Here is a 16,434-nt window from a genome sequence, read left to right on the forward strand (position 1 = left end):
GACTGTTTGGAAAGTGACCAGAAGTTAGAGAAGTGTTGATGAAATGAGTGAGAAATGGTAGAATATCAGGAGCGATAGTCTGAAGGAGGTTTGAAGGGATAGGGTCCAGAGGACAGGTGGTGGGGCGGGCAGAGGTAATGAGGGTAAGAACCTCACTTGGAGAGAGAGGGGAAAAGGAGGTTAGTGTGCCGGTTGAAGGTGGCTCAGGTGATCCGGCGGTGAGTAGGGGTGAGTCAGAAAAAGAAGAGCGAATGTCGTAAACCTTTTTTTCAAAGTGGTTAACAAAGTCGCTTGACAGAAGGGAGGAGGGGGAAGGGGCTTTGGGGGGGTCCAAGAGGGTGGAGAAGATGGAAAATAGTTTTTTAGGATTGGAATAGGAAGATTGGATCTTATCTTGAAAGAAAGTGCTTTTTGTCTGAGAGATGGAAGCAGAGAAAGAGGAGAGGAGAGCCTGATAGGTTAGGAGGTCGTCACGGTGTTTGGATTTCCACCATTTCCGCTCTGCTGCCCTAAGGACGGTTCTATTAGCACGCAGTGCGTCATTTAGCCAGGGAGCAGGAGGGGACTGACGAGCCTGCCGAGATGTGAGAGGACAGAGAGAGTCCAGAGAGGATGAGAGAGTAGAGAGGAGACTAATACCACAGTACTGGCAAAACGGGAGGAGCCGAGTGAAAAACACTCGGCCCCTCATCCCAATCCACCCAAAAAATATATTGTATGTTATCGGGGCTATTAATACTTTTATCGGGTTTATCGGGATGACGTCATAATTCCTAATTATCGGGCCGATAATTATCGTGCACCACTAATGCATACACACACTATTGCATATGCAGTTGGATACACCTATTTATCCATGTGTGGGGTGGACAGGGGGAAGAGAAAGAGAGTAGTTTGGATATCTGTTTGGAGAACTTAATATTTACAATTACACCAAGCAGTGTGTGAGTGTGTTTGCCTTGCTTAACAACAGTACAAGTGACACAATCTCTCTGATAGCTTAGCCAGTACAGTAAGCTAAAAAATACCCTAATCTCTCTCCAAAATGATTGTTTAAACATGTTCAAAGATTTGATTGGGCTCTATTTTTGTATTCTCTATTGCATGTGAGACAGATTCTCCCTATTGCGAGGATGCTCTCAATGATAGATAATCACTACAATTAACTTATTTTGAGGGTTTCTTATTGTGATCATCATAACATCCTATTTTATCCCAGTTCAGTGCATAAGTTCAACTATTACACTTAAGCACATATCCATGTATAGACTGAAGTCTGGGTTTAAAGATGCTGACAATTGGGTAAAACGCTTAGCTGCTACATTAAATCTGCACCAACATAAACCCACTATTAGATCAACTGGCTTTTTGTTCAACTCTTGTATTGGGAGCAATGCTAGAGTTCAGAGGGACAGCGACATACTTTGTAGGATTTAGCGTTGGAGGCGGGGCCTCGTTCGTGCCTATGAAAGCTGCACGGTGGCGCATGAAGCCAAAATGGTGGAAGTGGAGAGGGGAAATAACAGGATTTGACTTTTAGCACTTTCTAAAACTTTTAGGTCATAATGATTTAAAATAAGGGCTGTTCAACTCTTTGTCCTGACAACATACACAAATAATGATTTGCTGATTTACAGACGTCTCGTTCCCAATGTCAGCCGATGGGAACACGTTTTTTTGGGCCCAAATGACATCATGAATTGACACGATGTGAAGTACTACCGTTCGGGAACTACGACCAAGTAGCATCAATGCCTGCATCACTTCCCATGGGGCTGCTACGGCAGTCTTTTACCTTCTGGAATAGGCCTCAGTGGGTTTTACGGCCATGTGGCGATGTCTCTCTCTCTTACTGAGAAGATGGATGTCGGGGAGTGTGTGTGCATAGTACAGACATGCATGTGTGTTTATGTGCACCGTGACGAGTCATTAAACCGGGTACAATGTGATTAAATTATCAGCACAGTGATTCAGTGGTCCCCATCTGTTTAACAAAGCAGTGTTCCTCTGGGACTCTCACTCTGTCTCAGTGGAAAACATTTATAGCAGCGCAGGGAAATGTGCCTTCATTCAATTGTGCGCTGGCAATCTGTGTGTAGTTAGAGCCAGATGCACTAATGTGTTCGGCACCAACCTGTGTTCTGGAGACCTGCGCATAAAGGGCCATCATGGACTCTTGGTGTGGTCCTACCTAGGGGTGGGCGATATTGAAAAATATGTTATCACGATATTTTCAGGCAGTATCACGATAGACGATATATATCACGATATTTTTTCCTGTCGGTTATTATGGTTATTTTTCAAGTTAATTAACAGTACAAGCACCTACAAGGTAACAGCAACTAAAACTAAAAGGAGTAACAGACCAAAATAGCATTTCAAGCTGGTTTTATTTCAGAAATGAAACCCTGAATGAACAAGTGAGCAGTGAACATCAATAAACATGAAAAGGAGGGTAAAACATAACTAAGTAAAACATAAAACATCAATGAGGAAAAGTCAGTGCCAAACAATTAAAATGTAAACTTTAGAGTAGACTTGAAGTGTAATAAAAGACTTTAGCATAACTGAAGGGAAAAACATAAAACGCCACCACGTCAATTATGTCTTTCCCACCGTTTGCTAGTCTTTCCATAAGGAGCCCCTTTATGAAATGCCTGCCCTATGGTTGCTCGCTGCAAAGAAAGGGGGCGGGGACTTTGGGAGCGTGTCAAACAACTCGGACTGAACGAAAGCAGAGGTGCGCTGACATTGTGAAATCGATCGGGCTTGATATATGGTGAAATTAAAATCAGTAGGTGAGGCTGGGGGAGCGGGAGGGGAAGAGGCTCTCCGTCCGCTGTCATAGCACCATGAGCCGCGCACGGAGAGCCTCTTCCCCTCCCGCTATTTTTTTTTCTTCCAATTTTTTATTTATTTTTTTTGATCACGATAGGACGATATCTCTGAAAAAGCATATCGTGGAGACCTAATATCGTCACGACGATATATATCGTCATATCGCCCACCCCTAGTCCTACCATACTAAAGCAACATCTCACTACAAAAGCAACAACTGGGACTACCTAAATAGCTGCATTTTGACAGTTAAGGTGCCATTTAGTAATATGTCTAAACATTCACTCTGTCACCATGCTACTAAAAGGTTTACAGAAATCCAACAATTTTTTGACAGCAATGTGTTAAATGTTAAAAATGGACAGTCTGGATCCAACTTTTTGGTCCATGAAACCAACAGTATTTGCCGTAATCCGCATGCATACTGTGCAATGCATATTGAATACACAGTAATGGGTTAAACATTGCTTGACCAGCAGCAGCAGCCACTTGTAGGTGACACAAGTACTTCAAAGTGATTGTTTAGTTATCTGCATCTTTCCTGCAAAGATGCAGATAAAACAATGCTAATCTAAAAGCACGAGTCCCCCAACAGGTGGTTTGGCAACAAGTATCATTGTGAGGCTCTCTTTGGGTCCGTGCATACCCACTGCAGGTTCCTTATCAGGCTATTACGAGCCCATTTAAGGACACGCCGGGGGCTTTTAAGAATACAAACACCAGGGTGGTTACTAGAATAAAAAAAGAGCTGCTCACTGTTCCAACAGTGGAAAGACAGCAGGAAAAAACAAGCACATCTGCATCCGTTAAGATTCAGTGAGCCAAGAAGAAGGGAAACACAAGCATGTGTTGGCAGGGGATGGCTTAGGCACATTTCAACTAATGGTGTGTGTGTGCTTTTGTACGTGTGCAACAGAGGGTAAAGCATTTGAAGCAGCTCTGTATAATTCTTACACGTTGATTTAATGAGAGGAGGAACAACAACGTCAGCCGGCATTTCATTGAGCCTGTCCTGTGCCAGTGCACTGAATCGGTTTGTGTGTGACAGTGTGAGCGCCTCGGATATAAAACAATACAAGAAACAATGTTATGAACTAACTTAGCAGAGTGGTTGGCATTGATTATGTTTTTCTTGTAGGAAGACTCGGAAGTTAGCAAGGGTTCCCTCAACAAAATCCAATGTCATTTTTCCTTTGAATTATGAAAATGATAGGCAAGGCAGGTTTATTTATATAGCACCTTTCAACACAAGGCAATTCAAAGTGCTTTACAAAAAACGAAAGACATTAAGAAAATGGCATTTAAAATCAGTCATTAAAAAGAAAAGATAATAAAATAAACATTAAAAGAAAAAATACATGGATAAAAGTTACAGTGCAGTTTAAGATGTGAATAGTTCAATTAAAAGCAGCGACAAAAAGAAAAGTCTTTAGTCTGGATTTAAAAGTAGTCAGAGTTGCAGCGGACCTGCAGGTTTCTGGGAGTTTGTTCCAGATATTTGGAGCATAATAACTGAGCGCTGCTAAATGATAGCGAAACATTTGTATTTTTGGTTGATTCTAGAGACAGTCACATGGCAAGGTATTAATATGATAATATGAAATAAGTGTGATTGTGTGTCTGTACTTGCACCGCGTCCACTAATGGACTGTTTCTCCTTTCTTCAGGACACAGTCAGGGTGATAATGACTCGGGACCGCACACTGTGCAGGGCTGTGTGTTGACTCTTATGTTAAACGGACAGCATGCATGTGTTGCTTCTGTGCGTGCATATTGTGGTCTGGCGTGCATGTTAAAGTGTGCGGTCAGCAGTGAACAGAACAAGCTGACCCAGGGCTATTTCATATTTTACAATTTCCCTCTCTCTCTCTCTCTCTCTCTCCGGCTGCGTTGACGCATGTTGTGCCCTTTAACTCTTTGATTCTCCTCCTGCTCTTTTCTTTCTCTTGATCTCCGTCTCTCTCTGGTTCCATCTCTGATAGTCTTTCTCTCTTCTCTTCTTCCCGTCTCTCTTTTCACAGGCTCAAATCTGACTTTCTCTTTAAAAGCCTCTGGAGGATTCACAGGCATATTACAAATAAAAGGGAACTTTTGCATAACAATAAACAACAAAGCTATTGACAAAAACAAAATGGTACTTTGAAAGCTATGTGTGTTGACACGTAGTCCCAACAAATTCTAATTCAGGAGGGAAGGTTGGAAATATGACCCGTGTGACCAGAACATCAGAGCAGGTCTTTACCTTTGAAGTTATAGTGTGTGTCTGTCTTGATATGTGTGTATGCTTTATTATCTTCCCCAGTAGATGTGTGTATAATCTGTTTACCTTGGGAATGAGTGAGTGTCTAGCTGCTGACGGTCATTCAGTCAAATCCCTGTGCTTTGCATCCTGTGTGTGATTTATGCTGTCGTCACTGCAACACTTTGCATGATGGGAAAGCTGACATTCGCATCTGACACACTGCATCACCTGTCACACAGCCGACACACACCGTTGTAATTACTTTCACCTTTTGCCATTCACTCTTCCCCGAACACACACTCACTGCAGGTTTCTCGTGTGTGTGTGTGTGTGTGTGTGTGTGTGTGTGTGTGTGTGTGTGTGTGTGTGTGTGTGTGTGTGTGTGTGTGTGTGTGTGTGTGTGTGTGTGTGTGTGTGTGTGTGTGTGTGTGTGTGTGTGTGTGTGTGTGTGTGTGTGTGTGTGTGTGTGTGTGTGTGTGTGTGTGTGTGTGTGTGTGTGTGTGTGTGTGTGTGTGTGTGTGTGTGTGTGTGTGTGTGTGTGTGTGTGTGTGTGTGTGTGTGTGTGTGTGGTCTCGGATGTCCACACCCAGCCACTGCAGTCCCCTCTCTCTCTCTCCCTCCCCCTCTAGTGAATAATGAATGAGTGGTGAAAGCAGAGAACTGTTGTCTCTCTGGGTCACACACACACACACACACACACACACACACACACACACACACACACACACACACACACACACACACACACACACACACACACACACACACACCATAGGGTCAAACCAACCACATCATTTGAATTCTGACCATGGTGGGAAACACTTATTTCCATCGTTGTGTGTGTTTATCTTTGCCTGTCCCCTTTCCCATGTTGTGCACTGATTTATGTGTCCTTAATGTCCTTGATGCTAACCTTGTGTGTGTGTGTGTGTGTGTGTGTGTGTGTGTGTGTGTGTGTGTGTGTGTGTGTGTGTGTGTGTGTGTGTGTGTGTGTGTGTGTGTGTGTGTGTGTGTGTGTGTGTGTGTGTGTGTGTGTGTGTGTGTGTGTGTGTGTGTGTGTGTGTGTGTGTGTGTGTGTGTGTGTTTCTGAAGGGTGCATATACAGGGATTAACAAGGATTAAAATGAAACTGCTGAGTCTCAACCATCTTTCTTTTTTTCTTGCCTTCATTACACACTGACATGCTTTATAACCTTTCCTGTTTTTCCTCCTTCAGGCTGAAAAAAACTGCACACGTGTACTTTTCTATGTGTCTATATCGTCTCCGATTACTCAGTGGGTCGATGGAGGGTGGGCCGCGAGCCCAGCAAGCGTCAGGCTGTAACTATTTTAAGACATGTCTCTGAAAACTTGAAAGATCTGTAGTGTTAGCTTCAGGCCCAGCATGGCTTTCTGTTTTTCTTAATGTGAGCCAACAAAAGCAGCCAGTGGCAACACATGCTCCACAGGGTTCCTGCTGGGTGCACATTGGGGGGATTCTCCAGAGGTTCAACGTTCTAGATGAATCGTGGAACATGTTTCAACCTTTACAGCTCATTTAAACACGCATTTACTGCATTGTTTTGTTGTTGTTTGATTGAAGAAGCACATCTAAGTGGAAAAGCAGCAATATACTGTTTAGGTAATATAAGTGTGCAAAGGTAATACATATTTCATTGGAACAACAGTAAAAACTAGCTGCAAACGGTCCAAAGTTAAAAGTGCCTTGCCTAGCACAAAGTCCATTTTGAACAATAGGAAATATTATTATTTGTTATGTATACAATCTGTGGCCTCATCCTCAACTACATTATAGAAGTAATATTGTTTCCATTAGATTAGACACATAGAATGAGATTGTAAGATAATACAACTAATTTTTAAAACACAATGAAGGAAAAGATGCAATATATAAATTGTGGAATGTTTTCAATATGAAAAAAGTAGAATACAAATATTTATATTAAATTATAATTAAAACGGTGCACATCGTACTACAATGTGAACCATGATGACACACTATTACAATTTAACTGTTTATAACTACACAATGTGACTTACAATTGTCTTTTTTCTCCCAAACTAGAACTTCCAGGCCCTGCCAAAGCAGCCGCTTCAGTTCACCAAGAAGCAGTACATCGAAGGTAAGGTGCACCGATCTCATTAACACACACACCTCCCACACTTTCTAGAAAATAAGGCAGCGATAAATGTCAAGGTGCGTGTGTGTGTGGGAGAGCCAGTAAAGAGGCTTCATGAGGAGGATGAAAGTCAGCAGCAGCAAAGGGCCAGTCACTAAAAGTGTCTCTGTGTTATCTTGGACTTATAATATATACTTGATATGCTGTACGTTGCATCCGTTTCATTTTAGGATTATATTGAAATTCGCACAGTAATTTACGTAATAACATATTTTACATTTGACCGATTTAGCCCTATTATTTGATTACGCAAAGCTGTGAAAGTGGCACTCGAGCTAGGTTTCTTTTTTAAATGCAACCGTAAATCCCTGCCTCGGTATAATCGTATGCCAGTTTGACGAGGAAAGAAAATTATGCAAGATGGTAAATTACAAAGTCCCAAGATTCATTGCGAGAATTATAACAGAGCCGGTTGAAGCATCTGAGAAAATGAACAGCTGTTCTTAATTGATCACATACGCAACATCGCATACAAAGCCCATCTTTTATCTGCGGTGTAATATCTCAGTTTACTTTCATGAGCAGAAGGTTTTTGGGGAAACATTATCCATATGAACACAAGCATCAATTAAGCAATCTTAGATTTCATTGTTTTCACCCGTCTTGTTATCCCTTCTCCGTTGGAATGAACTTTTAATTACCACCCCATGCCCTTTTTACACAGTCATCATTTAATAAAAATGCCACACAGACACTTTGAGAAAACAGCCTGACGCTTCGTTTTTTTAGGTTGCTTGATAGCTCAACATCGATTTATATAATGATGACATTTTAATTTATGACAGAATTTGGCAGCCTTGACCACATTATCAAATGTAATAAACGTAAAGATGGGTGCAATATATCTAACTTGATATTTAAGTCACGGAACATCCTTCATTTTATATTCATCTATTCATTTTTTCTTGTATTATCTTTTGTGTCCAGATAGCTCACAGAGACATGAAGCATTCCTATGTTCCCCCCATTACCACTCCCATTGCGTTTATAGGTATGTTGTGCATCTTTTTGATAGCTATCCTTTGGAAATGGCAAGAAATACACTATGAATAGATCTGAATAAAAATAAGGTTGAGGAAATGTATATTTGGTACAAGATTCTCTTTTTGTACATACTTTGAAAATACCTTTTTCATGCAGGCCTCCACCATTACTTGTTGCTGGATTCCTGGTGTGTCCCAAACACAGGACACAAACACATTTTCTATATTTAAAGATGCTTAAATATTAAAAACGTCTTTCAATACTGTTGTCGTGAGCAGTTATTCTGCTGTCAGTCACTGCCACTGATGCTCTATTTATGTCCCTTGCTTCTTCTTCTCTCTGAGTGATTCAGAGGTGCTAACATCAGCACCTATGCTCCTCACATACTCAGATTCACAAAGCTTCTTGTCATCTACTCTCTGTCCCTGCTATAACCCTTATATCATCCCTTCTTTCCCTCAACCAATACCCTTATCACTTTGTGTCTTGAGGAGACAGGTGAGGCCCTAATTCCATTCGAATTACAGTGAGCTCATGTGTGTGTGAAGTCCCATTTTCAGCGTCCGCATGTATGGGCTTGTGTGTATGGACCTCATGCTGTAGTTGTATTTTCCTCATGCTGGGATGCGCTGCTTCATTCTTACCCATCATTTCTCCTGCACTATAGTCAGCACTACAGTCCATCTCTTCGTAACAAAGAATCTATTGGTGGACTGATCCTGATTGGATTCTGATTTGCCTCTAAATGGAGCGTTGTGGCTTCATAACTTATCTCCTCATTAAGTCACAGATGTCGGTGTTAGCTCCCATTATTGCTCTGCTAAGTCCCTAGCCACACACTGCCTGTGTTTCTGTGGCTCTATGTCAAACACAAAGACACAGACAGAAGATTATAAGTAAATTACTGTTTATGTTGTATATCTGGTTTATACATTAATCTAGAAATGTGCTGTGAAAGATGTCCATATGCCACATGATGAGATGCTCTGCGTATTTATGAGAGGTCGATTACATTTAAATACTGTCAGGGCTCTAACCAGCCGTTCTCATAGCAGAATTCAATAAATCAATCAACAACTTTATTAATCCCGCAAGGGGCAATTGGTTATGAGCAGCAGCTTATGTCATGTACACAGGCAGGAACATACAGGAAGAAAACACACAGATACACCCGGGAGCACAGATTTGGATCATTCCAATTTACACGATAAGTAGTTCATAGCATCCCAATAATAAATAATCAAGTTAAAAGCCTTTCAAGAATTTAAAAGTTTGAGTGCAGAAGGGATGAATGATTTTGAAAAGTGATTAGTCTTGAAAAGTGATAGAGCAATTACAAAGTCTTAATTCCCCATTACCTATTTGTGATAAGCGAATTGTGTGTAGATTATTTTGTGTTGTTGCTATTAATAACTAAATATGTGTAATACCAATCAGTTTTTTGTGTTCATTTTAATGATATTATCACAGTAAGAATCACTATCGTTTTAAAGTAATCAAATAGACCAGAAACGAAACATACAGAGGCAACAGTTTATACATGTTAAGTAGCTTGCTCTTTGCAGTGAGGGATGATGTGCTGAGGAGTTCCTCAGGGGTCTGTGTTTGGTCCCCACAGGAAAGGACGAGGAGATTGTGACTGTTCATCCTCGGGCAATGTTCATTCCTCAAGAAGGATGGACCTTTCTTGCTGCAGGTAGGACAATACGTAATGTAAAATCATAATGTTTTAGATCTTTCATACATCACTGAGATTTGCTTCTGTAACCCCTTGTGATAATGACACTCAGAACATCACTGTATGTCTGTTAGCAGAAATACATAGACTGCTTTGGGGAAAGAAGTATTTTTAGTTTTTATTTTAACTGTGCATTTTCTTATATATTGTTTTACTTCCTACTGTCAGTCATGCATATTTGAAACCATTTCTTTGTAAATGAAGTGATGTCTGTGATACTTGGCATTCAATAACAAGTAAAGGTCACATTCATAGTCTTACATTTTTTCATACCTATATTTTATTTATTGATTGATCATGTCAGGCATTCCTTTGCACACACATATAACCGTTCACCCAGCCACCAAATAAACATAAGAAAGCATTGTAGCCTTGTGGGAAAAGTGTGTGAGCACCCGTGTAACAGCAACACGAGAGTCTGACATAAGACTAATTTAACAAGCCTCTCAGAATTCTCAGTTTTTGTCCCAAAATCCGCATCAATTTCCTTCTGCTCCGTTTGGCCTTATAAGTTTGTAACTCCACTTACGCTGAGTCGCTCACAAGGTCACTTCGGGGTGTAAAGCGAGTTCATGCTGTGCAAACTGAGGGGAGAGCTGCTGGGACACTGTCAGCCTGGAAGAGCTTTGTGGGAAACACCGGGTGTATATAACACAGATAAACCAGGGTTAGCAGGAGGACAGCACCAGGATCAGAGCGAGGATCCCACATATACACAAAACATGGCATGGAGGCACCAACACACACAATAACCAGCAGGAGAGCACACACGCACACACATGCTCTTAGGCCAGGTTGCCATGGAAACAACCCCACCTTGGGAGTCTTCGCACAGTCACCCCCTCTGTGTCCTTCGATGTCCTTCCCAAACTGCTATGTGTGAGTGTGTGTGTTTGTGTCTTTCAACTATTACTTTTCAGTGCCCCTAGAAAGAGTTAAACTCAAAGGCATGTCAAAAGTGTGTGTGTGTGTGTGTGTGTGTGTCTAGGGTTGCACAATTATGTAAATATTCAAGGTTTAAGTGTCCCATGGGAATGAACAGGTATTAATTGGAAATAACAAGAATAAATTGCACATTGGGTTATTTGCTGAAACTGTCAACATGTCAAATGCAGATATAATTGATTAATACATTGGCTGTATGCAAACTTTAAAGAGTTCAAAGTGAACAACTAATTTATAAAATAAATGTTTTACAATGTAAAGAAGTCGATAATTGAATGTACAATTAGCATTTCAGGCTAAACAAACATTAGTAAACTGAGATCTGTAGTTGCAACAGCCGACCTAGAAATGATTAGACATGTGTTTATTTCATCTCGCATTGACTATTACAACGCACTGTTCTCCTCTCTCAGCATGTCTGCTCTTGGTCGTCTGCAGGCAGTCCAGAATGCAGCTGCTAGACTTCTCACCCGGTGAAACAAACGGTCCCACATTACCCCAATACTCAGATCTCTTCACTGGCTCCCTGTAGCTTATAGGATCCAGTTCAAAATCCTCACTCTCACCTACAGAGCATTGCACGGTCAGACTCCTGTGGCTGACCTAATTCATCCATATACATCAGCCCACCCACTCAGGTCACACATGCACAATTTACTGTCTGTCCCACGTACTCACCTTAAGACCCGCAGTGTTCGAGGCCGTGGCTCCTAAGCTATGGAACGCTCTGCCCGCTCACCTACGGTCCGCTGACTCTGTTGACTCCTTTAAAACTAATTTAAAGACATTCCTGTTAGAGCAGACGTTTGGTGTGCTTGATTTTATTCTATTTTATACTATGTTTTTATTTTGTTTGTATTGTGTTTTGGTGCTTTTATGACTTCTTAACACGTGGCTTGTGTGGTCATTTATCATTGTACGATTCCTATGATGATGTTTTTTTTGTTTTGTCAAGCACTTTGTGACTTTGTTTGTGAAAAGCGCTTTATAAATAAACTTTACTTACTTACTAAGTAACAGCTATACATATTGTCAATATCGTACAAAAATATAAAACATATTCACTACATCTATTAAAAAGTACGACTTTTATTTTTGTGCAAAGTTTTAAACATTCTAGATTAAAACCTTCCATGGATGCGATCCCACCCTCAGAATAATCCAAATAATGACTTAGTGAAACATGTGTGACTATCTGTTTCACTAAATATAAAACTAACCATTCTTACAGCACATTGAACAGCCTTCCTCTCCTCCCACAACCTGCCTGTGCCTCATTTGTGTTTGTTTGTTTAAATAAGCATTTGCAACTCAGTTATTTCCTTTAGGGAGAATTCTGCTGGTGTGTGGGGACTTGAGCTGAGAGAGGGAAACGAGAGGCTGGCCAAAATGAGAACAAAGACAGTCCTAATTCCCTCATCCAGCCTGTTACTTCAGTCAATCAGTTACTTTATGTTTCCCATCCCTAGTCCATATTAAAAAAGAATACATTTGAGAAAACACATACAGTGGTTCTGAGCAGCATCCAAAATAGCAAATTATATATGTTTATATTGTACAAGTGCCACTTAGCAAATGTCACCTAGCATTTTAAAGACACACATGCTAACAGAATTCTCCCGTTATCTAAATGTGAAGGTAACCCAACAATGATGTTTGCAGCAGTTACATAATGCCCTTTGTTGTCATAAGGGCAGTCAGTTTGGAGAGGTTCTTCTGTCCCTGCATGAATCAGCCAAAATGTAGAAAGAAGTTTAAAAAAGAAAGCAACATGTATCCTGATCGTCACAACACTAGGATTATCAGTATGTTATCACACTAATATAATCAACTAAAATTCAAACAGTCAAGAAGAAAACTTGACTACCCTATGGTATTTTTACAATAATATAATTTACTTATTACTAAAAGCAGCTATAAATAATACTTTATATTAGCAGTGTATGACATTAAATGCCAAACAATGTCATGTTGCTTGCTCAATTTGTAGTTTTAAAAATGGTCATTGTAGGTTTAAACGATTAGCTAACAAATATACATTTATTTTTATACTAGCATAGTTACAAATCTATTCATAGTAGGAGGTTTATTGAGTCTATCCCACATAGTAAGCTATATTTCCAACATATTACAATGAAAACACATTCTAACGGTAGCTTTAAAGAAATGACCTCTCCTGAGATTGGGACAAACTGCTTTTTTCTAGCATAAAACCACCTCTTGTCTTCCTGGGTTTCATCTTTAAAGTATAAGGTATACAATTCTCCTGTTAAACTCTAAGTCCCAAAATACAGTTCAAGCTAAATCCTACATCGCTCTGCTGAATGCTGGTCAATCTTCCTCCCTGAAAGCCTCTCTAGACCAACCACAACCCACAGGGAACATTAGATATTCCCAGTGTGCAGGTTTGAGCTCTTAAGCTTCCATGCATATCTTTCATACTCGATGCTGTTCTGCAGAGCGTCACTGAGGGCTGCTCAGGGCGCTGGCATTCAAAATGGATGGGGCACGGCTTAGTCCCCTCTGTGTTAGTATGCTGTCGGACTGCGGGAGATAGTAGCAGCTTGTTTATTGTTTTTAATACCTCTGCTCTCCAGTAATACATGGCCCTGCTCTGGGCTTCTTAGGGCTGCAACTAACGAGTGCTTCATTACAGATAAATAGATGCTTCTATAATTTATTGCTCATTTTGTTTATAAAAGTGATTACAAATGTCTATCAAAAGTTGCAAGAGCCCAAAGGGATTAATTTAATATTGGGTATTTTGTTGCAAGAGCTACAGATGTTCAAATTCTAATTATTAACATTTTTATTATAGACAGCAAAAGCGGGCAATAAGATAATTAATAGTTAATATACTAATTATTCTGACTGAGCCTAAATGTATATATTCGTATCTGTATCCTTTTAGTTTAAAGGCAGAAATGTTTACAAGGCTGCTCCAGTTTAAGGGGAGACACTGCAGGTAATTAGTGAGAACAAAATAATTAGTAGATGAAACTTCCCCGTATGATTACTTCCATGAAGGCAATATTTTTTGCTATTACAAATTGACCAAAATGTTTTGTTTAACAGTTCAATTGAAGTATCATCTTATTAAATATGTGCTAATTGGCTCGAATTTCTAGAACAGAAATGTGAACATTGGATAAAGCCATGTTCAAAATGCTTGTTAATTTTGTATATCTCTTTGAATCACTCCAACAGCCATTACAAAATAAAGCCCTTCTGCCATGTTTTTAGAAACAACATGTTATATAAGTCGGGCTATGGTACATGTCAACATTTATGGCTCAGAGCAAATACAAATTAACTAACAAAGCAAAACAGGTGCTACAGGATTTCTCCCATCCATCCTGAAAGAAAACGTGGATGTAAAAATAGCCCATACTCTCATAACTGACATTATGTATCTGTAGTGTGTCTCCTGAGGGGTCAATCTGCAGCGGAAGTGCCTGCAGGTTGAAGCTATTCCTGCATGGATCAATAAAAGGAGACCGCTCGAAGGTGGCCTTGGAGAACACGCTCACAGCATATATCTAATATCACTACTCTCTTTTTATTACACACACATTATCTTTCTTCCTGTCTTCTATTTCTATCACACATAAAACCATCTTTCTCTCTCTCACACACTTCCTGGTCAGCAGTGTGTTTCTTCAGCCGCCGGCCATGCTTGGAGGAAATGTGATCTGACTCATGAAACATTGATGGGAGGATATCTTTAGAAACACCCTTCCTCACCTCATCACAACCAAATCTCTTTCCCCTGCACTCTATGGCTGACCTGGGTTAAACGCTAGATAATGTTCATTTGAACCTGCATTCAACTGAAAGCCGAGGACTTTCCTTCCCTCTTTTGCTGAATGATAAGACCCTGAAATCTGTGCTACATCTCCAGATTCATCTCATTGATTAGGAACGTAACAATAGTTATAGTAATGCTCCAATCCTTCATCACTCTCTCTCTCTTCCCACTTTACTGGACACCTATTACAGCCGGTTGCTTCATCCTCACTGGGAGAAAACCTCTCTCTTCCCATGGTCCATTTGGAGTCGTTTTTTCATCGTGCTCGGCCCGATTTAATTTGATTTTGAAGCAGCCGAGCAGAAGAGGCGATGGGTGAAACGGCCGTAATGGAATGGTGCTGTGAAGTGTGCGGGTGATTACATATTGAGGGATGTTTCAGTGTAGATCTGGAAAGAGTGCATCTTCTCTGTCTGTCCCTATATGTGTGTGTGTGTGTGTGTGTGTGTGTGTGTGTGTGTGTGTGTGTGTGTGTGTGTGTGTGTGTGTGTGTGTGTGTGTGTGTGTGTGTGTGTGTGTGTGTGTGTGTGTGTGTGTGTGTGTGTGTGTGTGTGTGTGTGTGTGTGTGTGTGTGTGTGTGTGTGTGTGTGTGTGTGTGTGTGTGTGTGTGTGTGTGTGTGTGTGTGTGTGTTTATAATGTGCAGTTGGGTCAGACAGAGTTTGTTTTTGCTTATTTTGAAGATGTTTTTTCCTTCCCTGTCCGTCAGTGTTAGTCTTTTATAGCCTCTGGTTATCTCTCGACTTATGTAAGTGCCTCGGGCAAGTTTCGGTACAGTCTCAGAGGCCGCTTTAGACGCACTGTTTTCCTGTCTGTCCGACTTTACAGTGCTGAAATTGTGTCAGTTATGCAGTTCCTTTCCCAAGTCTAAATGGATGGTTTTATCTCTTCCATAAAAGATGCATCCATTTTGGTTTGACAGAAAGCAAGAATAAAAGCCATTCTGCATAATAATAAACATTTAAATTCCAGATGTAGAATTTAAGAAACCCTCCAATAACTGACTAAGTGGAAAGCAGTGCAATAGTATCCCCCTATTATAACATTACGTTTTACATAACGTTAAAAATGACCTGGTTATGTGGCTGAGTAGGAATTCTTGTAAAAAGGGAAAAGAAACGTGTCACTTTTTAGAGAAGTATTCCTCCAGGCTTCCTTAACATCCACACAATCCTCAGGCCTCTGTGAAGAGTCACATCAAAGTTAAACACCAGCAGTTATGTGCTTTCAAGGAACGTGACTTCAGTAATACCCCAGCTTTACATGCCTTAGTGTAATAGCAGCACAGGCTTACTGCGAGACGGATGCAGCATATTAACTTTTATATTACATTCAAATGATGGCAAATGTAAAAGCCGAGTAATAAAAAGTCAGAGTTTATCGTCTGATCACAGCGAGGCATTCACAGGAGATCACAGGAAACTAGGTATAGAAGATGCAGTGTTTCTTGCAAATAGCTAAATGTCAAGATGGGAAAACTAATGTCTGTACGTCTATCTTATTTAGGGTGTGACATTCAGGTAGTGTCATTAAAAAGGTGTGTGTTTTCTGTGTGTCAGACTTCTGCCAGGTGGAGCTGCGCCTCCTGGCTCACCTGTCCTCCGACCCCGAGCTGCTCCGCATTTTCACCGACCCGCAGGCCGACGTCTTCAACATGCTGGCCGCTCAGTGGTAGGACACACACACACACACACACACACA

General features: G+C 40.7%; 1 protein-coding gene across 1 annotated transcript in view; it reads left to right on the forward strand.

The window, feature by feature from the left end:
* The window catches only part of poln (polymerase (DNA directed) nu), a 56,076-nt gene that overhangs the window by 23,111 nt on the left and 16,531 nt on the right, over nt 1-16,434 (forward strand). Inside the window, exons 18-20 of the mRNA XM_034106587.1 lie at nt 7,146-7,203; nt 9,863-9,940; nt 16,293-16,404. Of these exons, the coding sequence (XP_033962478.1) occupies nt 7,146-7,203; nt 9,863-9,940; nt 16,293-16,404 (248 nt within the window). The remainder of the gene's footprint in view (nt 1-7,145; nt 7,204-9,862; nt 9,941-16,292; nt 16,405-16,434) is intronic.

Source organism: Pseudochaenichthys georgianus, chromosome 18 (genome assembly GCF_902827115.2).
Source record: "Pseudochaenichthys georgianus chromosome 18, fPseGeo1.2, whole genome shotgun sequence".
Classification (NCBI taxonomy): domain Eukaryota; kingdom Metazoa; phylum Chordata; class Actinopteri; order Perciformes; family Channichthyidae; genus Pseudochaenichthys; species Pseudochaenichthys georgianus.